A 26613-nucleotide genomic window follows, 5' to 3' on the forward strand; every position below is an offset into this window, starting at 1 on the left:
ATATAAACTCAGCTTCACCCATACTCATTTTGAGAAAGAAAAGCTGTGAAAAATTTTATCTACTGAAGCTACGCTGCCATTGTCCTTTCCTTGTGGTGACTGTAGAAAAGCTGAGAAAAGTTTAAGTCTTGGACTTACAATAAATATTTCAAAATATTTGAATGAAACTTTAAATTTTAAAAAAAATGTCCGCTCTTAGCTTTGATACAATGAAAGTGGGAGGTGATGACTGTCTCCAGGTGGGAGTGAAGAAAGGGCAGTGAAGGCTACTTATTGGTTCAGAGGGCTGTTCATTTTGTAGAAGAGATGGTAAATCTCTCACTGCACACAGAAGTCTTGATAGAATAAGACCTGGTTGTCTGACCATACAGTAAAAATATTTCTGATGATTATTTTTTCATAAATATGACTTGAACAGATGGAAATCAAGCCAAGTCATTTGGTGGCAGCAGTAACAGAGGGTCTGGAAATGGCTACTTCATGTGATTTGGTAAAGATTTCAGCATCACCTTCTGGTGCCTGAACTTTCAGTTTGCAGCTGAGTATTATTGCCTACCTTACATACACCATGGCTTTCTAAAGATTTGGAAAAGGTGTCAAAGAAAACAAGCTATTGATGAACCCTGAATTTGGCAGGGGTATGGGTGGGCCTATGGTTTACAATATTTCGGATTTTAGGGACACTCTAAGTGAACCCATTTTTTGCTCAAGCCCAGTCTACATCATACTCTCCTTGTAATGTGAGATATGATGAGGCATTTAAAATCCAGCCTCTAATCAAGCCATAATTATTTTAAAAATTAGCCATTTTCTACCATTCTAATCTATTGTATTGTAATATACTATTTGATAATGTTAAAATTTTTAGTTTTTCCATGGTAATTCTAGAAACTAATTTCCTTCTTTTTTCTTTTCCCTAGGAGCACTAAATCAAAAAAATTGGGGAAAGAAATATCCAATGTGTAATAGCCCGAAGCAGTCTCCTATCAATATTGATGAAGATCTTACACAAGTGAATGTGAATCTTAAGAAACTGAAATTTCAGGGTTGGGAAAAAGCGTCCTTGGAAAACACGTTCATTCACAACACTGGGAAAACAGGTAACATCCTTGTCTTTGCCTTAGACAGGATTTTCATAATGAAAATATTTTTAGATAAGATGCATTTCCTTTCAATAATATGCTAGGAACTGAACAGAGGCTGATGGTAATAGGGCAAATGTAACAGAGCCAGCACTTAGGCAACATTTTAAAAACTGGTACAAAAGAAATTAACAAATAATATCATCATGCAGTATTTTCTTCTTGTGTAATGAAAGTGGTCTTGCAATTTGGTGATGTAAAAAAAAGGTAATAAGCCGGGCGTGGTGGCGCACACCTTTAATCCCAGGACTCGGGAGGCAGAGGCAGACAGAGTTCTGAGTTCGAGGACAGCCTGGTCTACAGAGTGAGTTCCAGGACAGCCAGGACTACACAGAGAAACCCTGTCTCGAAAACAAAAACAAAAGCAAAAGCAAAAACAAAAACAAACACAAACAAACAAACAAAGGTAGTAAATTATAGCTAGTGAAGTTTTTCACTCGGTACATAGTCAGACACTTGGTCAGGATTTCCATAGCTTGGGCATCTGAGTTTGATCTTGGATCCTAAGCTTCATGCTATGATCCATATTTGACTATGACAAAATAATCAATTATAACTAAATTGAAGAAAACCAAGTAATGGTCCTTTTATTTGGAAAATGTAAAGTTATAGTCTATTGACCCTTAAGTATCTACTTCTATAAGCATCTTTTGTGAGATTATCTCTTTTTTCAAAACATGTAAAATATAATTCCTTAAAAATTCAAGAAAGGTCTGGTAAACTATACATAGATACAATAATTTTCAATATTTGACATTTTGCTTTGCTATTTTGCTTTGACATGGAACAGTTTTTCAGGATATTGTATAAATACAAGTGTACATCTTTGCAAAAATTAGAAAAATTAAAATTATGATAGCAGATCTATTAGTGGGTTTTTTTTTATTTTGTGTTTTGTTTGTTTGTTTGTTTGGTTGGTTGGTTGGTTGGTTGGTTGGTTGGTTGGTTGGTTTTTCAAGACAGGGTTTCTCTGTATAGCTCTGGCTATCCTGGAACTCACTTTGTAGACCAGGTTAGCCTCGAACTCAGAAATCTGCCTGCCTCTGCCTCCCAAGTGCTCGAATTAAAGGCGTGCGCCACCACACCCAGCTAGTGTGGTTTTATAATGAATAAATTCTTCTGTATTTCATATTAAGACAATATAATTAATAAATGTAATAATTTGATTTCCCATTCTTTAGAGCAAGAATTTTTCTCTATCAGTGCCTAACTGATAAACATTTAATATTATTTGAATGAATTCCTAAGAAAATTTCGGCATTAAATTTGCTGGAATTTGGTTATACTATAATTCAAATAATAAAGGTAAATTGTTCCAAATCTTGACAATTTAATACAATTTTGTGAATGTTAAAAGCAGTGGTTTTAACATGTGATCTCTGCTTTGTTTCTTTTAAGGTGTAATGGTTAAATGCTTGTTCCTTACAATCAGTCTGTTTGGTTTTATCAGTGGTCATTCAAATGACAATGTAAACCTTGGAAGAGGCCACTTGCCTGGTCTGTTATCTGTAGCAGAGGTTACAGTGGTTTTTGCTCCCTAAGGTTATATGAGAATCAAGTAGCTAAGAGATATAAGCAATTGACACCCTGCCAGGTGCTTCATAAGCTACATGTGCCATTGTTTGCATTATCGACACTGTGCTAGACATTCTTATTATCATAACCAGTGGAAACTTATATCACTAGCTGGGTAGCAAAGTATGGGATTTAATCACTACTGCCTATGTCAAATATGATTTCTCGTTAGCAGAACAAGGACTACTTAAACCTGACTGAGAGACATCATCATCTTTGTACTAGACTCTCAAAAGAATCATTAACCTTTAGATTACTTGTAAAAATACAATTAATAAAATCTTCTGGGGGACTTGGGGAAGTTTCCGGTTCTAATGGTGGACACTCCAGGTTCAAATATGAAATGGCAAAATCCTCTCATATGATGGGGCTTGCCAACTGCTTGCTTAAGACAGTTTGTGGAGCCAGATGACATCTGGACAGAGTGTAGGGATTAGATCGAGCAAAAAGGGTGAGGTGAGGGTGGGGGTCAGGAACAAGCTGTCAGTGAAAGCTGAGAGCTCTCCCAGGGAAAGGCTTTGCTCCTGGCCATCTCTTCTGACTCCCTTTACTATGTTCTATTATTATCATCAAGCACCTTGGAGCCAGAGAGCCTTGGAAGAATGGCAATCTCAGTTGACCAATTAGATTAAGTGGGCGGCTGTCCTGTGGTGAGAGTCAAACTGTGGTCATATCTGCAGGGTCCTTGATTTGTGGCAATAAGATGCATTAAGTGTGTTAATATGAGGGCAAACTTAAAATGCAAACGACCTTAAAACTCTTAAATCTGTCAAGTGAGTTTTATCTTAAGTAGGAGATTCAGTTAAATTCCTAATTTTGGTTTTCAGAAACTTAGGTGTAACATTTTGGATTTATTTTTGCTTTAGTGGAAATAAATCTCACCAATGACTACTATCTCAGTGGAGGACTTTCAGCAAAGGTCTTCAAGGCAAGCAAGATAACTTTCCATTGGGGAAAATGCAATGTGTCATCTGAAGGATCGGAACATAGTTTAGAAGGACAGAAGTTCCCACTGGAGGTAAGGCAGCAGCTGCTGCTTCAGGCTCATCCTCGCTTCTTTGAGAGTTTCTCTAAGACGAACTTTGACTGGCTGTGGAGGTGAGAATTTAGAACATACAGTTGTGTCTTGATGACTTGATCAATACATGTTTTCCTCCCAAGACTGTAAACTCAATGAGCGTAAGAACCATCTTTACTTTTCTACTTCTGGATACCCAGGTTGCAACTTACCAATAAATGCACACGAGGAGTTGAATCAATAAAATAATAAAAGGGGTGATGTCATCAATGTAGAGCAGAATGCTTTCAGTCAAGTCCTCTAATTAAAACAAGAAAATCTTATGTTTAAAAGTAGAAAAATGTTATAAGTATGATAAATGATGTATATAGATAAACATTTTCCTACGTTTCTCTGAAATGCTGAACTTTCTGGGAAGTAGTTTGGTTTGTATTAAAAACTTTGTTTATTTTCTATACTTTATTATTTAGAGCATAACAACGATAATTATAACTATGTCTCAAATTTTATGTGTAAAGATTTATTTACCATATTAAATATTGAAACAAAGAGTATGACTAAATACATTATGATGGAATATTAGACCTCATAAAAATCATGTTTAGAATGATGTATTTACACAAAAAAAGTTTCATGTTGTGGCTGGGTAGATGACTCAGCTAGTGATTCCAATGTAGCAACATGGGAGGAGGAGATAGGAGACTCCCAGAAGTCCTTGGACCAGGTTCCTTGGAGTAGCAACAAAAAGACCCAGCTTCAAACATGTGGAAGGCAAGACCCAATAGCCAAGCTTGTTCTCTCACCTCTATACCCACACCATGGCATGCCATTACACACACACACACACACACAAACACACAAACACATTACACACACACACACACACCCTTACCAACACAAACTGTTTTATCCTATTAATGCATTAAAATAATAATATAAAAATAGCCTGATCAGCATTATTTTTACAGCTTTGTAAATCATGAAAACTAATTACACAGAGATTGGGTTAAGCGATATGATGTTGTACAAATTACTTGATTTGCTTCCACTCCTGTCCTATGAAACAGACGTATTATATGAAGTTAAAGAAGGGAATAGTTTTAATACTCTTTAAAAGTCATTCAGAGAAACCATGGAAAGGTGAACAGCAGCTCTCTTGTGCTGACAGCATTATAAATGCCTCTTATTTTCTATTTTAAAAATCCTCAAGTATATACAATGAAACTGTATTACTTCTATAATTCAAAGTAGTTGCTAATATTAAAAATCAAAACATATCAGGGTGAATTCTGTGAAAGAATCAAAAGGCCATTTAAACATGTAGATAATTACATTTATGGATTATAACCAGGAAGGATTACATATTAACTATCCAGGAATAAAATCATATTTATTAAATGTTGTCAAAGAAATAAAAACGAACTATTTAAGTATATAACATCTCACATCTAAGGTTTAAGCTTTCATGCAATATTGCCTACTTTTTAAATGACTTAAAAAAAAAGCTATCCACAAAAAAGCCTTGAGCAATCAAAATAAATATAAAAGACTGTATGCATTAAATTCCAAATAAATATTTTCTTCAAGAGACTCTTTTTGGAAGGGTTGTTTGTTGGCTTGTCTGCTTGTTTGTTTCTTCTTTACTCTATTGCTTTATAAAGATGTGTTCCAGGTTTGAGATATAGCTCAGAGATTGAGAATTCTGTACTGCTCTTGCAGAGGACCCAGTTCAGTTCCCAGCACCAATGAAATGACCCACAAATGCCAGTAACTCCATCTCCAGAGGATCCAACTCCCCTAAAGGTCTCTAACACCAACTGCACTCACCTGCGCACACTTCCACCAAGTCATACACATAAGTACTTAATTAAAAATAAAAATAAGCCAAGTCTGAAGAGTTGGCTTAGGGTTACGAGCATTTGTGGTTCTTGCAGAGGACTGAGGTTCAGTTCCCAGCACCCGGAGGCTCAGAATCATCTGTAGCTCCAGTTCCAGGGGATCAGATGCCCTTTTCTGGCCTTCTCAGGCACCAGGCATTCCCATGGTGCACTGACAAACATGCAGACAAAACACTCATACACATAAAATATAAAAATAAATAAAGTATTAGAAGTATTTTCCATGCAGTTGTGCAAATAGGACCTCAAAGAAGCGTCCTAGAACCTACCCATTCCTCCTTCCTCCCTTCCCCCCTTCTCTCTCCATTCTTTCTTCCCTTCTGTCTTTCTCCATTTCTTTACTCCTTTGTCTCCCATATCCCATAAAAACTCTTATGAATTATTTTTAAAAATTATGTGTGTTTTAGACCAAACTCAAACCACCACTATTTCCTCATAGCTTATTAAATGGTCATATATTAGGTGCTCTTGAATCTTAACCTCCTTCAGTCTGTCCGCACTCCTATCCCTGACCCATCCTTATGGTTGCTTTCTAAAAGGCATTGGTGATTTCCCACGTCTCCTTGGTGTGACCACTGCCCATTCCTTTACAATGATCCACTGCTAGCACAGAAAATTACTTTCAGCTTATACTTTCTTTTCGTACAACCTTTCAGGGTCTCCAGAGAACAAGGAGACCAACCACCATCATTTCTGACTTCAGTTGCTCAAAGCTATTTGTCTTTCAGAGGTCAGCTGAGATATCCACTCTGAGAAGGCATTGATGGTACATCACAGTCACAGCCACAGCCATCCTGCTGAATATGGTGCCTTTCCGTTACCAATCCTTGGGTGTTCTCAGAGGGTTTCTACTCTTGCCTGATTCTACCCTTATACACTGCCATCACCTGCATTCCAGTCCATGGGCAATGAACACATTAAAAGTTGGAATAGAACCTGTCATGGCTGAGCATCTAGAGCAGAATAGACATTCACAAGGGTTAGATTCACAGTAGAACCTACAACAGGAAACTTAAAACACTTGGTATTTTTAGATAGAAGCAGAGTTCTTTAGAATTTCAGTGGAAGAACAGTAAGTACACCATTTTAATACCCCAAATTGTAACAATGCTCCATCAAGAAAGGAGTGTTCAGTCAAGAAACAGTGAGCTCCAGGTCTGTACAATTCAAGCAAAATAGTTATAAGAGCTTTTGTCAAATGTTTTACATTCAATGATTACTTAATGAATTGTTATTATGATGGCTATTGCTATTCCCCTTGTAGTACCTGCTGTTTTAGAGAAAATTCTGTATTTCCTTCTATGCCCAAGGATACAAATGATAGCAAACTTGCTTAAGTATATCTGTAATTGTGAAATTGTTTGGAAAACACAGAGAATATATATCTGTGTATAGTCTGTAGATTTTTCAGTAGAATTTACTAAGTTATTTGGCTTCTCTGTTACATCTCCTCATTGGCTTTTGTGAAGTGCTTCTAGTAAATCTACCATCATTACATTCACAGATGCAAGTCTACTGCTTTGATGCGGACAGATTTTCCAGTTTTGAGGAAGCAGTTAAAGGAAAAGGAAGATTAAGGGCTTTATCCATTTTATTTGAGGTAATTATTGTACATAGGTTTATAGCAAATCCAGTCTTAAATCATAGCTACTGTCAGTTATAAATGTTAATATGAATACTTTTACAAGCTAAAGAGGTCACAACCATAATGATCACTGGTGGTCATTTCCAAGAAGGGTTTCCCTCGACTGGTATGTTTTTAAAAGGATTCATATTTATAACTGAAGAGGTTTCTTCTAGCTGGAATGGACAGTTGTAAGGACACAGATTTGCCTGTCTATCCATGTGTCTTAATTCATGAGTAGTAACTGTAAGTCATGGCATTTCCCATTTTTCTTTTCACAATATAAAATGTAAAGCTACCTAATTTTTATTTATTTTGTTTTTACCTTGCTGTTGAAAAACAAAAGCCACACCTGGGACATACGGTTCTTTATACTCATTTGGAATTTATTGTTAAGCAGTTAGTCAATTTTTGGATCCTGTTTTCTTAATGCCATTCTTCTCTAACAGGTTGGAGTTGAAGAAAATTTGGATTACAAAGCCATTATTGATGGAACTGAGAGTGTTAGTCGTTTTGGTAAGCTGTTAAGATTACAAGATGAATAACTATGAGTATCTGCAGTGTAACAAAAATCATTTGTAAAAGATGGAGAGGATGGTGTTTTTGAAGATGAACATATCTCACTTCACATGCTTGACCACTCTGTATATTTCTCACTATGTAAATAACAATTTATAAGAGAATTTTGTGCCATAACAATTATGAAAACTTGGGCAATTCGGAACATGCCTTTAATCTTAGCAATTGGGAATCAAAGGCAGGTAGATCTCTGTGAGTTCAAGACAGCCTTAGTCCACATGTCAAGTTACAGAGCAGCCAGCAAGGGGTACTGTCTCAAATAAATAAATTATTAATGGGCTAATTAAAAGTTTAAAGTAGGGCTGGTGAGATGGCTCAGTGGTTAAGATCACCGACTGCTCTTCTGAAGGTCAGGAGTTCAAATCCCAGCAACCACATGGTGGCTCACAACCATTCGTAACAAGATCTGATGCCCTCTTCTGGAGTGTCTGAAGACAGCTACAGTGTACTCACATAAAATAAAATAAATAAATCTAAAAAAAAAAAAAGTTTAAAGTATAGGCTATCAATGTAAAAAGAAGTCTGCTATTTTCTAAATTCATTCTTAAAAAAATAATCTAATTGTAGTATCCTTTTAAAACATTCTTCTGTTCGGAGTCTGCGTTGTACATCACCTTAAAGACTCTATATGACCAATTAATTTTTACAAATACTAAATTATGAAGTGAAAGGAGAATTTTACTCAAGTGCACACCTATACCTTGGTGGTTTTCTTGGGAGATGAGTATTTCAAAGAGGTAAGATATTTGCAAGAAGAAAGATGCTAACTTTGAACAGGATGGAGTGCGCTTTATATTTATTATTCTGCCTGGTGGGCACCTAAGTGGACCTTGTCATCTGTCACAGCAAATACTGTTGGCAACACTGGTGACAGGCTCAAAACCTGTGGTTGCTATTTTACATTTAGTAACAACCCACACAAACAGCATTCATTCTCCCTCCCCTGGTCATCAGTGAAATGAAAGTTACTACTTTCTAGAAAGCCACCACATCCAGAGCCAGAAACAAGACTCACGTAGACCCTTTCTTAGAGGCAAAAGTCCAGTTTAGGAGTGTTTCATCTTCTTACATTTGCTGGTCAGAATTGACTGACATTTTCAGACATCAGGAATATGTGGAATCCTGCAGGGGAGAAGCCTGCTCCAACCCTTCTCCTGTAATCAAAAGCAAGGTCCAGGTGACTCCCTGCTTAGTCCGCCTAGAAAGCAAAATTAAACATTGTATACCGTGAGCCTCACTTAATTTTCTCTCAATAAGTCAGAAAGTGGATTCTAGTCAATGGAAAGAAAGGAACCAGGTTGGATTTCCACACTTCCTTCAAGGTATATAAAATCTAAACATAGACTATTTCTGTGTTTTACATCAGCTCACGGGACAAGAGATCAAACTATAAACTTGTGAGGTTATAGAATCTACTCTATTTTCTTTTGAAGTCAAGACCATCCCCTAGAGTACAGTATACTATGGGATTCTATTTGGGGCTGCTAAGCTATTATTATAGGGAATCTTTAGATTGAAAGTAGTTCTTACCCTTAGACAAAGAGACTCTAGAAGTGCACCCAGACTTCTTAATCCTGACCCATGTTCTCCATGTAAGGAGAGTTGTAAACAACTCAATACTATAAACATCATGCAGAATATAACATCTTCTTACTATATCGCGGGCTGATTGCTCATCTGCATTTCTCTCGAAAAGAGAAACCCCATTTCTTGTTGAGAACCTGTTCTTCCTGATCCTCCTTTCATCATAGCTCTTCTGTGCTGCTGGACATTGTTGTGTTTGTAGACTGAGAAATCGGTGGGGACTTTGCAGTGATACAAAGATAAAATGTTAGTATTCTTCAAGTAGGACACACAGAAAAGTATTAGTGAAATCTTTCCAACTGCAAAGAAGAGATACCTCCAGGTAATATGATCAGTGATTCTCAAATGGAAGGTCTCATCAGAAAATTTTTTTCTGCTTGCGCAATTGCAGACTAGGCCCAGGAATCTGTATATTAAAACCTCTTTACAAGAACTTCTGAGGTGGCTCCGTGCACGCCATTGTTATAAGTACTGGTTGGTTTTAAATTCTCAGCAGCTTTCCCTTAGTGCTTTGCTGTATTGTGGCCCTCGGTTATCTGTCTCTCTCCCTCGTTGTATTTTTTTTCTTTCATTGTCAACCTCCACACAGAAGGATCTAGCAAGTTGGTTGATCATCATGTTTGAGGAATTGGGGTTGAGATGAATGCCGGAGGACTAGTGGAGTGCTGTTGGACTAGTGGAGGACTAGTGGAGTGTTGTTGTGTATATCTCTCATGCACTTACTCAGATGAAATTCATGATTACTTTCCAAGTCACAAAATGTCACCATAGTGCATTTTCTCAATAGATGGTGGCATGACTGAAAAAAAAAAGAACCATAATTGAAAATTCTATGCAATATCTAGGACAGAATTTTGGGACAAGCATACAAATACGAGGTGTAACAAATACCATAAAGTTTTAACCCCTCAGTAAGAAAATATACTTGCTTCCGAGCATCATACAATGGTCATCACACAGTGACCATCTCAGTGCCTATGACAGAATGAGCATAACACACTAGCCAGCACTCATTGTCCATCATCCAGTGAACACCACACAGTTGGTAATAACACAGTAGCCAGAAAAAGGGCCATCCTTCAATGACAATCAGTTGGTGTTCATACATCAGAATGTCCCCCTCTAGCGGTCACTCTGTGGCCAAAAAAAGAAAAGGAAGAGTGCTTCTCTGTAAAGGAGAAAGAAATAAACATTTTCTTTCTTCTTTTTATTCTAACCTTCTTTACCTTTAATATTTGTCCATATTCCAAGGAAATTCTGTGTTCCACGCCTTCACAGAAGTCTCAAACCTTTGTTCTCTCTACCCTGCTTCGAGATCTTCTGGCATCAATCCATCTTCTCCCGGGTACCAGAACATCAATTTCTGACTCCTTCTTTAATTAGTATACTCCACAATCACATTTTCATAAGAGAAACGTAAAATAAATTTTATCTTTTGTAGAGTATTTAATCAGCAAACCATCAAGCCTTAAAAGCAGGACAGAAATTGGAGAAAACCTCCAGATTAACAGGAAAATTCTAATCAGTTCCTGAGAACTGGAATTGAGATCTGAACTCTGATAAATTATCTTTTTTCATTTTTGAAATTAAAATTTAATCACACTTCTCTTTCCATTTCCTCCCTCGCAAATCTCCCTTCATATAATCCATAAAATCCATGGCCTGTTTTCTCAGTAATTGTTATTTCCTAAATATAACCTATTCAACACATGTAATGCTACTTATTATGCTCCTTTTCAGATCTGACCACTTAGCATTGGACAACCAATCGGTGTGCCCATCCCTGGAGAAGACCATTCATCTTGCTCATAGCTTTCCTCAGTTACCTAAAGTTCTTTGTGTAGGACTAAAGCCACATGGTCTTTTCCCAGTCCTAATTCAGCTCTAAACTCTGATAATCTCATCTTGATCTTGGACATTTCACAGATATTATTAGTCCATTAAGCCAAACAAAATGTAAACTTTCTAATGGACTAACATAAGGTTTTATCTGAATTTGAAGAAATGTAATTCAGTCAAATAGGTTTCTATTTGTAAGAGTTAGCTTTTAGCTCAAATGTTCTAATCTTAATTATTAACGATACCCATGAATAGTATGATCAGGAAGTTGAAAATCTTGAAAGCACTTCCTGGGTTTTAACTTTGGCTACATGTTGGCAAATACAAGAGACAGATCTAACTAGCAAGTAAATCACCAACTCTATAGATAAGGACAGAACAGAACAGAACAGAAAGAGCTGGATGTCCAAGGTGGTGCTGTGGACAAGCACTGTTGGAAAGATTTAAAAATGCTTTTGGCCAGGCTCCACTCCTAGAAGTTTTATCTCCAGTGGTAGAAAGTCTGTCACACTGGTGTGATTTTCAAACTCCTTCAGTTATACTAATAAGGTGCCTCCTCACATATAGAAAATTGGCTTCGGGAACTACTGTGCAGTTAATGAACTAAATCTCACGGATAGGGCAGAAGACATGTGTTGGATGGGGAGTGAAAAAGATGAGCAAATACAAGAGGCAGATCTAACTAGCGAGTAAATCACTGACTCTATGGATAAGGACAGAACAGAAAGAGCTGGATGCCCAAGGTGATGCTGTGGACAAGCACTGTTGGAAGACCCAAAGTAGAATGCACCCATAATTGTATAGGGATTTTCTAGTCTGCATGCAAGTTCATGTTCAAGAATATACATAACAAATTAATATAAGAATAGCCTGTATATAATTATAAATGTATATGTATAGTATATATAAATGTATATGTATAGTATAAATGTATATGCATAGTATATTCTCAATACATTTTCCATTTTTTTACTTCACTGTCTTCACAATGATTATGTTTTGAGACCAGGTCCCATGAAGATCAAGCTGACTTTAAACTCACTGTGCTACTTGGGATGGGCTGATCCTCTTGACTCTGTTTTATAGGAAGGATTACAAGTATACACTGCCACACTGGTTTTATTTGGTTCTTGGGATCAGATCTAGGACATCATAGGTTTTAGGCAAGCAGTCTAGCAAGTTATATGTATTGAGAATATACTATGCATAAACACATTTATAATTATATACAGGCTATTCTTATATTTATTTGTGTTATGTATATTCTTGAACATGAACTTGCATGCAGACTAGAAAATCCCTATACAATTATGGGTGCATTCTACTTTGGGTCTTCCAACAGTGCTTGTCCACAGCACCACCTTGGGCATCCAGCTCTTTCTGCTCTGTCCTTATCCATAGAGTCAGTGATTTACTTGCTAGTTAGATCTGTCTCTTGTATTTGCCCATCTTTTTCACTCCCCAGTATCCTTACCCGTAAATAATTACGTTTTAAATCTTAATCATGGCATTATTAAAGTTTGTATCATTTCTCCTTTCACAAGTAACTGAGAGCAGAAATTTCAAGCTACCTATGTAAAGATAACGTCTCATGTTCACTTATAAAAGTGAAGACACTTTGAGACCTATAATCCACCTACAGTTCGTTAGTATTTGTAATCTATAGTACAGAGTTAAAGGTGAGGGTATAGCACAGTGGCAAAGCAAACTTGCATGCTTGTGGTACTATGATCAGTCCCTAGCACCCAATGAATGAATGAATTGTGAGTGAATTAATGGGTACTTGAAAATCACTTGTTTCCTCAAGTATAATTAATATGGTTCTGCTTATTGAAAGTCCATTAACTCTATACTACCTATTACTATTTCAGCTCTAAATCAAGTCATCATGTATGGATGGATCTTTATTCTCCTTTATTCTTTTTCTGTATCTGCAAAATGTGGTAATCTCATGGTTTTCACAACTACATATGGTCAGCAAGACTTCCCGTCTAATAATGACATTTCTCTAGCTTTTTATTATCCAAGGTTATTTGATTTATAGACTCTGTATTTTATTTAAACTTTACAATCAGCATTCCAGTTCAGATAGATAGCATAGAGAGTGGATCTTGCCGTTAGTCCTACCACTGGTCTACATAGTGAGTTTCAGGACAATCAGTGACATACTGAGACTCTGTGTTAAAAAAACAAACAGACATCATCAACAACAAAAACACAAACTCACAGGATGCAAAACAAAAGCACAGACACACACAAACACACACACACACACACACACAAATGCGCACTCATACCCACACAACCTTCTGAGATTTTTGAATAAAAGTTTACTGAACTTGTAAGTCAATTTGGGGAAAATCAGACCCTAACACAATATTTAATTTTCAAACCCAGGCCGTGGTCCTTTCTACCTTTTAAAAGAGTTTTGTTGTTGTTGTTGTTGTTGTTGTTGTTCATTATCTCTACACTATGTTAGAATATAGATTCTATTCATATATCATATTTGTTGCTATTTTAAACCATGCTGATTTTACTATTGATAGCTTCTGGGAAAGGAAATATCAATTTTCTTCATTGGAGTGACTCTGAGTATGTCAACCACATCCCAGGGCAGGAACCACACTCAAGAGTAGTTGGCCAATTCAAAATAACCTCCAGTTTTGTTTGTTTGTTTGTTTGTTTGTTGTTTTGTTGGTGGTAGTTTGATTTGGGTTGGGTTCTTGTGGGTCTGTTTTTTTAAGAGAGAGAAAGGTCATGAAGTTGAGTGTGGAGATAGAAGGGACAGAGAATCTGGGAGGAGTTGGAATAAGGGAAGGGAAAAATATGTTCAAAATATATTGTGTGAAAAAAACTTAAAGAAAAAGAATAGAGGAAAAAATCATGTTACAGAAAAACAGTATTTTTGTTCAAAACTGGTGTAGAAATACAATTGGCATTTTTCTTATATTGTTGTTGTGCACAGGGACTTTGATTAATTCATCTATTAAGTTGAATGGCCTTTTAAAAATGTTTCCCAATATACATGTTTAATTCAATTTTATTTTGAAGCATGCAAATGTAGTATATGATAAAAGTAATACTAGACTTAAATGAAAAAGAAGACACTTCCAGCACCTTAAATTGGTTCTGCATTGTCTATGAAGATAATAAATGTTCTTCATCTGCAGATAAGCTTACTTAATTTCCTTGCCTTACAAATTCTTATCGGTGTAATTTTGTTTGTGCCCTTAATTCTTCCTTTACTTTTATTCTCTAAAGCATTTCTTAATAAGACAAGTATTTACTCAGAGTACAACACTTGCTTATTCCCAGAACAGTAATATTTTATTATTTATGCTTTTTCACGATGTTTGAGGTTGTTCTCTATTACAACTGAATTTTCCCTACCTGCCATTAATAGTATATTGTTGTGCTCCCCACATAGCAAAGTGTTAAAAGAGTGGAATTGTCCTAATATAGGAGAACAGTACATAAAAGAGCAGAGGAGCATCAGTTGGTATTGAATTTGAAATTACAAAGGATCAAGAATACAAGGAATGTTGGCTAAAAACACCTGGCTTTCTTTTTCCCTCTTTTCCCTGACAATAATCACTTAATTACTTTCCAAGAGTTTCCTCCGCCTCCTGCTTCCTTTAAACATATTTTTCAGAGTGAATACATAGTTCTTTTGGCAATTGCTTTGGGAGTGGTAGCCATTTTGACCACTGTTTATTTAGAAAGCCCACTTTTTAAAAGTAGTATTTAATTGAAATAGAATTACATCATTTTCCCTTCTCCTTCCTTTATAACCCCCCCCCAGGCCATTCCGTGTCCCCCTTCACTCTCAAGTTGATAGCCTCTTTTTCTTTAATGTTTACTGTCACCCACATTTACATATATATGTATGTGTGCACATGTACATATGTGTATGCAAAAATGTATATGAATACAACCTGCTGAGTGTGCTTTTGTTGTTTGTGGGTGTGTGCCTTTCAGGGATGACCACTCTTCATTGGACAACTAACGAGGGAGCTAAACCTTTGGTGAGGTTATTTAGTCCCTCTCCCAGGCCTCACTGGTTATCTGTGGCTCTCTGTCTAGGGGTGAGACCCCATGACATGTTCGTCCTTTCATGTTAACATGCTGGTTACTGTGGTCATCATTACAGTCTTATTCCTATAGCCATTTCTAGGAGAGACTGTTTCCCAACCGAAGTCCTGGTATGCTGGCTCTTAAAATCTCTCTCTGCCTCCTCCTCTGTGATATTCCCTGAACCACAGATGCACAGCCATGTGCTGTTTGCAAATTGTGATAATAACAATTCCTATAACCCTTGAGAGCTTTTCTCAACACTACTGCCCCATTTTGAAGAGCATCTCCTCAAGTAACGCAGGTGATGGGATGAAGTCATGGACCCACTTACTCAGCCCATGTTTGTTCCCTCTCCTTTGGCTTTAGTATCAGACAAAAGTGATGGTATGGGGCACCCTTGTCTCGTTCTTTATTTCTAGGGGAAGCTTTCAGTAATTTACCCTTAAACCAATGCTTGCTCTTGGTTTTCAAAAATAATCTTTAACAGTCTAGACCTTTGTTTTTGTATTCTGTGAACTAAAATGATTTTTTTTTCAAAAGACGTAGCTGATGTCTATTGAGGTAATCATATATTTCTTTATCTTTTTATATGAAATGGTCTTTTAAAGCATCATGCTGCACGGCAAGATATTTAACAACCTATAAAGATATATGTAATACAATTAATATGTTCTATGTATTTGCTTATATATATGCTATATATGTGAATAACAGTCTTAAACTTAATTCTAACTAAATATATAAGTATGTGTCCTTGTGTGGTAGCAGATTTAATAACTAAATTCCAGTGTTGAGATTCCAGCTGAGCTGTGTATCATTACTTCATAGGAAAGCAGGCTGCTTTAGATCCATTCGTCTTGCAGAACCTCCTGCCAAACAATACTGACAAGTATTACATTTACAATGGATCATTGACATCCCCTCCCTGCACAGACACCGTAGAATGGATTGTTTTTAAGGATACAGTTAGCATCTCTGAAAGCCAGGTAATCTCAGAGGTTCACATAATGAAGTAATTTGAAGCTTTTGTAAAAGCATTCTTTTGCAGCTTTGCTGCTGTGTATCATTTTAGAGCATTTACCGAAGCTTTTGATGCAGACGTGTTAAACGATTTGGTCTTCTTTCCAGCTGGCTGTATTTTGTGAAGTTCTCACAATGCAACAGTCTGGGTATGTCATGTTGATGGATTACTTACAAAACAATTTCCGAGAACAACAGTACAAGTTTTCCAGGCAGGTGTTTTCCTCATATACTGGAAAGGAAGAGATCCACGAAGTAGGTATGTATTGAAATACCATTCTTTTTTTCTGTGCCCCTCAAAGACTCGACAGAGATGGTTATTTTGGTGTGGTGGAAAATGCACAAGACTTTGAAATGTTTAAATTAACTTTTCTAGCTTTAGGCAAGCAATTTAGCTGCCCTGGATCGTGGTTCCCACATCTACAAATGAGAATTTGAAAACTCCATTCTTCCTCTATGAATTTTTTACGGGTGAGGAAAAAACTAGAACTGGTAAATGGAAGCAAGTTTTCCAAATCCCACAACAATAAGTAGCATAGCAACCTAGGCCATCCAAATTCACTTTAAAGCATACACTGGACCAAAAGCTACAGAAGGAAAAGGAGTAAGAAGCTGAGATGTTCAGGCATTGGGGTGTCGTGTCTGGTGGATATGATCATGGCTTTGAGCTGGAGATAGAAACATGAAGTGAACCTTGATGTGAGATTATGGTACACACACCTTGTTGACAGTTTAAGCAGCTACTTTACTAATTTATTATTATTAAACAAAACTCTCCTTGGTTTCCTTCTTTGGGGGAAAATAAGTTTGTCTTTGTCATATCCAACCAATAGAAAAGATAGTGGGTGTTTGGGTTCCTTGGGTGTGTTCTGTGCCTTTTCTGGCTGACACAGGAGTCAGAAGCCCTTCCAAAACCAGATGACACAACCGGAGGTATCTCTAACTTTGAACTTTCTGTTTATATAAGACTATACTATAGTCATGGATTATATAATATACTATAATCCATGAAGAAATAGTTGAAGTTGCTTTCATTGTGTGGTATTAAGATTTCCCAAACTAGAGCTGGGCAGTGGTGCTGCACGCCTTTAATCCCAGTACTTGAGAGGCAGAGGCAGGCGGATCTCTGAGTTCGAGGCCAGCCTGGTCTACAGAGTGAGTTCCAGGACAGCCAGAGCTACACAGAGAAACCCTGTCTCGAAAAAAATCCCAAACCGGATTCTCTTTGATTTCTGCCCTGCACTTGAATTTTTGATATGAATGATACTAATTTAATAATCAACTTTTTTTCCTTTTTTATTTATTTATTTATTTTTTAATTTTTAATATTTTTATTACATATTTTCCTCAATTACATTTCCAATGCTATCCCAAAAGTCCCCCATAGCGCCCCCCACTTCCCTACCCACCCATTCCCATTCTTTTGGCCCTGGCATTCCCCTATATTGGGGCATATAAAGTTTGCAAGTCCAATGGGCCTCTCTTTCCATTGATGGCCGACTAGGCCATCTTTCGATACATATGCAGCTAGAGACAAGAGCTCCGGGGTTCTGGTTAGTACATCATGTTGTTCCAACAGTAGGGTTGCAGATCCCTTTAGCTCCTTGGGTACTTTCTCTAGCTTCTCCATTGGGAGCCCTGTGATACATCCAATAGCTGACTGTGAACATCCACTCCTGTGTTTGCTAGGCCCCGGCATCGTCTCACAAGAGACAGCTATATTGACCTGGAGGGCATCATCTTGAGTGAAGTAACACAATCACAAAAGAACTCACACAATATGTATTCACTGATAAGTGGATATTAGCCCAAAACTTAGGATATCCAAGATATGAGATACAATTTGCTAAACGCATGAAACTCAAGAAGAATGAAGACCAAAGTGTGGACACTGTGCACCTTCTTAGAATTGGGAACAAAACACCCAGGGAAGGAGTTACAGAGACAAAGTTCGTAGCTGTGATGAAAGGATGGACCATTTAGAGACTGCCGTATCCAGGGATCCATCCCATAATCAGCTTCTAAACGCTGACACCATTGCATACACTAGCAAGATTTTGCTGAAAGGACCCAAATAATCAACTTTTAAAATCAACCTTTAATGTTCATTCTCTTATTGTTTTGATATACTATTTAGAATTGTTTGTGATCCAACAAAAAGCATGGCAAATATTGTCAAATAACTATATCTAGTGTAACATTAGCATTCAAAGTAAAATTTGATTCCTTGTAAAAGTGAGCTCTATAGTCATAGCAAATACTTTAATAGTCTTTATAATGAATAATACGTAATTGCTTAGAAATACTAAAATGAACCAAAACGACATCCCTTTCTAAAATATAGTAGACAAAAGAACAAATTTAAAATATAATTTCTTTTCCATTGTACTTTAAATCTCATTTTATCAAAACTCTGGATGGAACCTCATTTCTTTAAGAATAAGATCATAGTCTGTCGCTTAACAAGGTCTTCCATGCTCACTGATACTAATGCTTACCCTTAGGCAAGGTTTTTTTCCTTTCCCACTAAACTCTTTGAGGGCCTCTGAAGCAGGGAAACCCATGCTCACAGGTCACATTGGAGATATTTTCTCTATGCCTCATGCCTCTCCCTGCTGTCTTTACATCTTTGCCCACTCCTTGTTCCCTGAAAGTCAAGCAAGACATCCCTCCACTCAGAGACTATCTCTTATCCCCACTATGTGTGAATTTGTCCCAAGCACAGGAATACTCTCTGGTGGCATCATAACCAGAAGATCAAGGTAAATAATGCTTATCTGGATTCTGTTCAATATGCCAAGTATATGTTTCCCAGTAACAACCAGACTATAGCAATTGTCTGGGTGCATGGCTCTCCAACTGCCCTCTAAGCCCATGACAAAACTATGTGTTTTATGTCTTTATATGCATTTCTGAGCTAAACCAAATCACTGAATATTCACTGTATGTATGAAGGAATCATCTTCCTTATAATAAAAGCTTGCTGATGCTTAATAAGTATACTCCACACTGTTCAGTGTGTAATCCACATGTAGCTCTGAATTGCCATAGGGCAATATAGTCATAATTATGTTAAAGGCTTAACTTACCAAAAGCAATAGTAGCTACCAACTGTTGTGTGGCACTCCCTTACCTTGAACCAAAGTGTATTTATATTTAATTATATTATACTTAAGCCTCACATCACCCACTTCATGATGCTGGCTAACCTTTTCATGGTTTACAGTTTGGGAAGCTGACACTGAGTGATTTGTCCCCATTTACACAGCTAGAAAGGGATGACGTCAGCATCTGACCTCAGGTGTCTCTGACTTTAAAGCCTGCCATAGCTCTTTCCACTTTGCCTAATACTTTTAAAGGAATATAATTTTGTAATAAAATCAATGACCTTAAAAAACAAGGTCAGACAGAAACACTACCTGAGGTCTCCATGGTCCTTGGTGTTCTGAGTTACAAAAAGTCAGTGAAGAGGTTACCGCGGAAGGCAGGCAGGTCTCACATGGAACATACGGGGCGTCGCTCTTACTCCTGTCAGCTGATCGTGGATGTTGTCACACTATCCCATAGCTCTGCGGCAGCATTGTTATGGCTGTACGAGTAATATGTGATGCATGTTTGTCGTTTTGTTTGAACATAATTAAAATAGCAGAACTAACTAGGAAAGGGTGTTATTGTAAATAGATTTATTCATTAAAATTGGAGGAATCTTCTGTTTCCTGTCTTACTCAACATGTTGTTTCTCCATCCTTACAAATGGACCTTTCTACTGAAGCAACCTGGTCCTTTACCTTCAGTCAGGCTGTTTTTCATTGCCTCGCTTCAGAGCTAATGCACCTGCCTCGCTTTCTTGGTAGATTTTCACCTTTCACGGCTCACTGTCATGGAATAAAGGACAGTTACGGTCCTGTAGGCGAAGCCTTCTTCTCTCTTGATAAGTGAGGAACAAAAGAGAGAATTAAAGAATAGGTTGAGGTTCACTGGTTCCTTAGCTTTTGGGGTGGCAAGGAACATGTGTTATTGGCAGCACGCACAGCAGAGTTGAGTAGATTTAGATTTCCAGACAAGGCAAAGCCAAGTTCTTCTTTATTTAATATTCCTTGGAAAATTTTTACGTGCTCAAAGTCTTCAAAAGAATGCATAACATACAGTCCAGAATCATGATAAAAGACAGTTTCAAAAAAAAAGATTTTAATTTTAAAAACAGTATCTGTGTCATACTAAAGTTAAGAAGTCATTTCCTCGGTGACTGAGAAGAAGACACAGAGAATCTGTTCACGCCCTCACTTGAACTATGTCACTATGCAGTTACAATGATTATTAGATTTGACAATAGTGTATACTTAGCATGTAAAGATAATTATATAGTAATCTTACAGATTCCCATTGTATTATATTTTGCATTTGCTGAACTTGTAAAAGAAGAGGTGAGCTGCGTGCTATCTGCCGCTGAGAAGGGAGACTTGGGAATCTTTAAAATGGGAGCATTTATTTATGTTCGGGGACAATTTTTTTTTCTACCACAGTGGTTTGCATTTCAGCAAGCATTTATTATTATTTCATTTGCTGAGCATATCCCTATGATAGTTCTCTTGGTAATGAATAGACCATCGCCCTTCTTTTTGAAGCTGAATTCGTCAACAATTGAGGGTAGAATCCAGGTTTTGATTTTTATCAAATTTAATCTAAAAATAAGGCTTTTTGTGTGTGCTGTTGTTAAAGTAGAAAATCTGAGTAGGCTCACAAAAGACACTAAAATTTTTTTAAGTGTTATGATTCAAAATTGACCACTGAAAACTTAATGTGCTTTTAGACTTTTCACTCCAATTCAAAACATATTTCATTTTGCAATGGTATGTTACATAGTGATATTAAAAGAATCTCTAAGAAAGTATTTTAGCTGTCATATAGTATTCCACTATTTTGTGAAAATTTATAAAATATTTTCCTCACCCTTGAACATTCAGGGTATATTTTCACTTTTTACCTTCATAAATATCTAACATTGTCATTTTGGTTACAGCAGAAGTAAAAAGTATGATAAAAATTGTCAGACCCTTGCTATTAATAAATACATTGGAGATACATGTATTTTCAGCATACATACCAAATCATGGCACAAAGCATGTGACTCCCTGTTTCCAAGTGCACTCTGAGATGAAAGCCAAGACCATATTCATCTTTACACTTACAGCAGCCTTTGAGAATTCCCTTCATCAGAACATCACTGCTCTGTTTTCTGCTTTGATGTAAGGATGCCATTCCTTAGGAAGGCACGTCATCTAGGCATCATAAAGTGAACATGGTAGATTCTAAGAATCCTTGGATTTAGTAGAACCATCTGATTGGGAAGGCTGTAGTATAGGCTGCCTTCTAAACAATAAGTACTACAGACAACAATTCAAACCTGTATAGAGTAGGAGAAGTTCACATTTATTCCCAGCCCCTCAAGTACTATATGCTTTCTTGTTCTTTTTTTATTTTTTTAACAATTTTTATTAGATATTTTCTTCATTTACATTTCAAATGCTATCCCAAAAGTCCCCTATACCCTCCTCCCACCCTACTCCCCAACCCACCTACTCCCACTTCCTGACCCTGGCATCACCCTGTACTGGGGCATATAATCTTTGCAAGACCAAGGGCCACTCCTCTCACTGATGGCTTATTAGGCCATGTTCTGCTACATATGCAGCTAGAGACATGAGTTCAGGGGGTACTGGTTAGTTCATATTGTTTTTCCACCTATAGGGTTGCAGACCCCTTCAGCTCCTTGGGTACTTACTTTCTCTAGCTCCTCCATTGGGGGCCCTGTGCTCCATCCAATAGCTGACTGTGAGCATCCACTTCTGTATTTGCCAGGCACTGGCATAGCCTCACAAGAGACAGCTATATCAGGGTCCTGTCAGCAAAATCTTGCTGGCATATACAGTAGTGTCTGTGTTTGGTGGCTGATTATAGTATGGATCCCTAGATGGGGCAGTCTCTGGATGGTCCTTCCTTTCATCTCAGCTCCAAACTTTGTAACTTCTTCCATAGGTATTTTGTTCCCCATTCTAAGAAGGATCAAAGTATCCACAGTTTGGTCTTCCTTCTTCTTGAGCTTCATGTGTTTTGCAAATTGTACCTTGGTTATTCTAAGTTTCCGGGCTAATATCCACTTATCAGTGAGTGCACTCTCCCATTGAAGAGCAGGGGCTCATTGAGAGCATGGAGAAAACACACCAGAGAGCATTTACTTCCAAACTCAGCACCAGTATTTTATTATATGAAAATCATAGAATTATTGATGTTATAAACCACTATATCTTCATCTATAAAATGAGAAGAATTACATTTGGTCTGTAATGAGACTGTCATGAGACTCAAACTGAGCTAAAATTTGCAATGTATTACCACGCCTTAGATGAGTGAGCTGCACACTCAGTGACTGATGTCATTGTCACGTGTCACATGCATGAAGAAACAAGAAATCATGGTGAAGAAATAGAACTCTGTAAAATTTTCATGATGAGCATTTAAGATAATTTGTTATAGAATTATGGAATGTACTCCAAGTGTTAGCTAGCACTGTAATAAATGTAATATAAAAATTTTAAAGCAGTAGAATATAGTGTGCTTTTCACGATAGAGAGCATGTTGGGAGTATCTTTGGAGCATAATCTATCTGAACCACGTAACATAAAGCAGTGAACTACAAGATATTTTCTACCATTTCCTTGGAAATGTCATTATTAATTTTACATTAGCAAGCCTACTTTCTGGGAAGTCGGTAGTTGTAAATAGTGTTTGTTAGCATCACACCTAGATAGCGCTAGCTCTAATTATAGCCAGGAAAGAAAAAAATGATCATTTACTTCTTAGACAATCGTGTACTACAAAATTAAGCTGCTGATAATGTTGTTCTCAATCCCTGGAGAAGAGCATGGCGTAGTGTACATGCACAGTCAGCAAATGATGGCATGACACTCCCCTAGGCACACCTACCCGGCACTTTCTTACCTTTCCACATTTTTAGCCCTAGTTAATGCAACTCAGAATATGCTCCCTCCCTCCTGGCAAGCTTTATGTGTTTCAGGACACACCCCAGAACAAGGAAGGCCAAAGGGAATTCAAACCTAGCTGTGCACTCTACATCAACTTGGTTAACAGAGAGATTTGTGATGACCGAAAATTCACTTGTCTTTCTCCTCCATGTCTTTTCTGCCATCTTTTCTTTCCCTGCCTTTTCCTTTTGTCTTCAGATACTCAGAATGTTGCTTGGTAATTTTGTCTTTTTTTTTTCTTGATGTAGTACATGTTCTTCCACACAATGTAATAACTAATTAACCACCAACCTTTATGAAAGCTAAACATGACACTCTACAACCTTAAGTGGATACATGTGGCTTTTGATGAGTCCCCTGTTGTCCAAGTAACAGTTGTTTATTGGTTCTGCTTTATTGTCCATTTCTCTATGAACGAAGTTTAGAATTTACTAACTGAAGACACATGAAGCTTTCTGAATGTCCATCTTAGAAATTGACGACAGGGATGAGCTTCCAACGAGCAGGAACAACAGCGGCACCTACATACCAGTAGTAACCAGAACCAACTTGAGTGGAGGGTTGGAACTGGTTTTAATCTAGAACAGATATGGGTCCCTGATAAAGCTCATCTGGTAGGTCAGATTCTTTGCCTATGAATGATACTTAAGCACCATATAGAGTTTCTAGAACTCTATATGTTCTTCAAGAACCAGGTCCCCCGTTTCAGGCATTGTTGCTTAAAGAATGTGTAGCTGTGATCCAGATTGAGCATAACTTGTGTAAATGAAATGAAAGGCACCATTTGCTTCCATTAAAGTTGATGAGACCTATACAAGTAAATTATAATTCTATTACTGTTTAAATTTGTGTTAGCATGTATTTAGTATCTAAATACATAGTGATCCAAAAAGGAATTCTAGATTTTCAGACCAGATAATTGGCTGATTAGAGTTTATATATTTCTAATAAAATAATTACCCAAATTCTGGAGAAATTATTCAGTGGTTACAAGAACCCACTGCTAAGACTGCCTAATAGGCCCTCCACACAGAGACTCATGCACTGGATAGTCATGTAATCTAAAATAAAAATAATAGGTTAGCTGAGGGTTTATATTACTAAATTATTGCTTATCAATTAATAAAAGGGATATTTTTAATGTTCTTGTTATAATAAAGCTCAATATATATGTGTTTCACAACACATAGAATTGAGTTCGCAAGCCAAGGGGAAACTTTCCATGGAAGGGAAGCATTTTTATTTTTAAAAAGCCTTATGGAAGCATATTACTATAGAAACCTCCTAAAATACATACATATTTTAAATGAGTTTAAATTGAGAAACCATATTATAAGGGAATGATAATACTCCAACTAAACATTGTATGCTACCAAGAAAAAGACCCAAGAATTAAGAATGAATTTCATCATTTTGAGTTGTTCCATGATTCTAAGTTGAGGATCTGATAGGATTTCTAAGCTTTATGGGCAATTGCCATTACTATCAATTACACTCCAAAATTTAACAGTAAGATCCTATTGCTGAAGACACCGTGTGCTTATGTGATAGAATATGGAGAGATCTAGCAGGTGCTCAACTGGAAGATTCATCCTTCTGGCTCACATTCATACTGCCTGAAGGCGCCAAAGGAGAAGAGTAATCATCATTCTCACCCAGCTCTGAATCCTGAGAGCTGCAACAAAGACACACCTGCAAGATATGCCCGTTGGTGTAATAGTGGCACAAACGTTATGGGTGTAATCAACCACTTTTTAAAAACTGGGTTTAAGGCCCACTCCACAAGATGGAACGCATCCATACCCTATGCTGTCAACAAGACCAAGAACCTATAGCTAGATAAGCCATGGGCCCTAGGGAAAAGTCTACTTACATCATTCGGCTAAGTGAATATAGCAATAACACAACTCGTAATGACACATACTCATATGCATAGACCAGTGAATGACTCAACCTGGACTGGAGATTTTCTTTGCAGTATACAGTAACTAACACAGAAATTTACAAGTGACCAAAATGTAGAGCTCAAGAGACATTGGAATGCCTAGCTTTCAATAGGATGTCTCTGCCACATTGCCCGCTTGAGGCTCAAAGATCTATACAGAGAAGGAAGAGGAAAGATTCTGAGAGTTGAAGATGTAAGGAAACAGCATCTTCCAGCCACATCTGAGCAGGTGCACTTAAGAGCCCACAAAGACTGTGTCAGTGCACACAAGACCTTCTCAAGCTCAAGCCAGTCAAAATCCCAGTACAAAGGAGTAGAAATGTGCATAAATTTCACTTCTAGCCAAGTATTTATTGCCAACAGAAAGCTACTAGGAGAGATAATGTCAGTTTCCTTCAATTGAGTGACACTGTACATGGTAACTACTCCCAGGACAGGTCCCATGCTCAGGAGTAATCAGCCAACACAAACAGGGCTTCAGAATTTTAAGAGATAGAAAACATGACATTGAGTGGTTAGGAAGATAATGATCTGCAGATAGTCGAGAAAGACGAATGAAGAAATAAAAGAGGAATGCATAAGCCCAAAGTATTGAAATAACTAAAACCTAATATCAAAGAAATATAACTTCCTTTGAAAAGTCTCACTTCATATTGACCCAGATGGTTAACATCTGAACCATCTCCTATTTGTCACTGGTAAGATCAGACAGACACAGACAAGCCAGAGAAGCTTGACAAGATTAATCCATTCTTATCTCCTTGAACAAAGCTCAAATCTAAGTGGATCAAGGAACTCCACATAAAACCAGAGACACTGAAACTTATAGAGGAGAAAGTGGGAAAGAGCCTCGAAGATATGGGCACAGGGGGAAAATTCCTGAACAGAACACCAATGGCTTGTGCTGTAAGATCAAGAATCTACAACTAGGAACCTCATAAAATTGCAAAGCTTCTGTAAGGCAAAAGGACACTATCAAGAAGACAAAAAGGCAACCAATAGATTGGGAAAAGATCTTTACCAATGCTAAATCCAATAGGGGGCTAATATTTAATATATATTAAGAACTGGGGAAGGTGGACTCCAGAAAACCAAACAACCCTATTGAAAAATGTAGTACAGAGACTAAACAAAGAATTCTCAAGTGAGGAATACCGAATGGCTGAGAAGCAGCTGAAAAAATGTTCAACATCCTTAATCATCAGGGAAATGCAAATCAAAACAACCCTGAGATTCCACCTCACACCAGTCAGAATGGCTAAGATCAAAAAT

The 26613-nt window shown here is 37.3% G+C and overlaps 1 protein-coding gene across 1 annotated transcript in view; it reads left to right on the top strand.

Annotated features, from left to right (window-relative positions):
• Window positions 1–26613, top strand: part of Ptprz1 (protein tyrosine phosphatase receptor type Z1) — a 176752-nt gene that overhangs the window by 79284 nt on the left and 70855 nt on the right. Inside the window, exons 3-8 of the mRNA XM_021165229.2 lie at window positions 921–1100; window positions 3584–3735; window positions 7138–7233; window positions 7707–7773; window positions 16162–16319; window positions 16462–16612. Of these exons, the coding sequence (XP_021020888.1) occupies window positions 921–1100; window positions 3584–3735; window positions 7138–7233; window positions 7707–7773; window positions 16162–16319; window positions 16462–16612 (804 nt within the window). The remainder of the gene's footprint in view (window positions 1–920; window positions 1101–3583; window positions 3736–7137; window positions 7234–7706; window positions 7774–16161; window positions 16320–16461; window positions 16613–26613) is intronic.

Source organism: Mus caroli, chromosome 6 (genome assembly GCF_900094665.2).
Source record: "Mus caroli chromosome 6, CAROLI_EIJ_v1.1, whole genome shotgun sequence".
Classification (NCBI taxonomy): domain Eukaryota; kingdom Metazoa; phylum Chordata; class Mammalia; order Rodentia; family Muridae; genus Mus; species Mus caroli.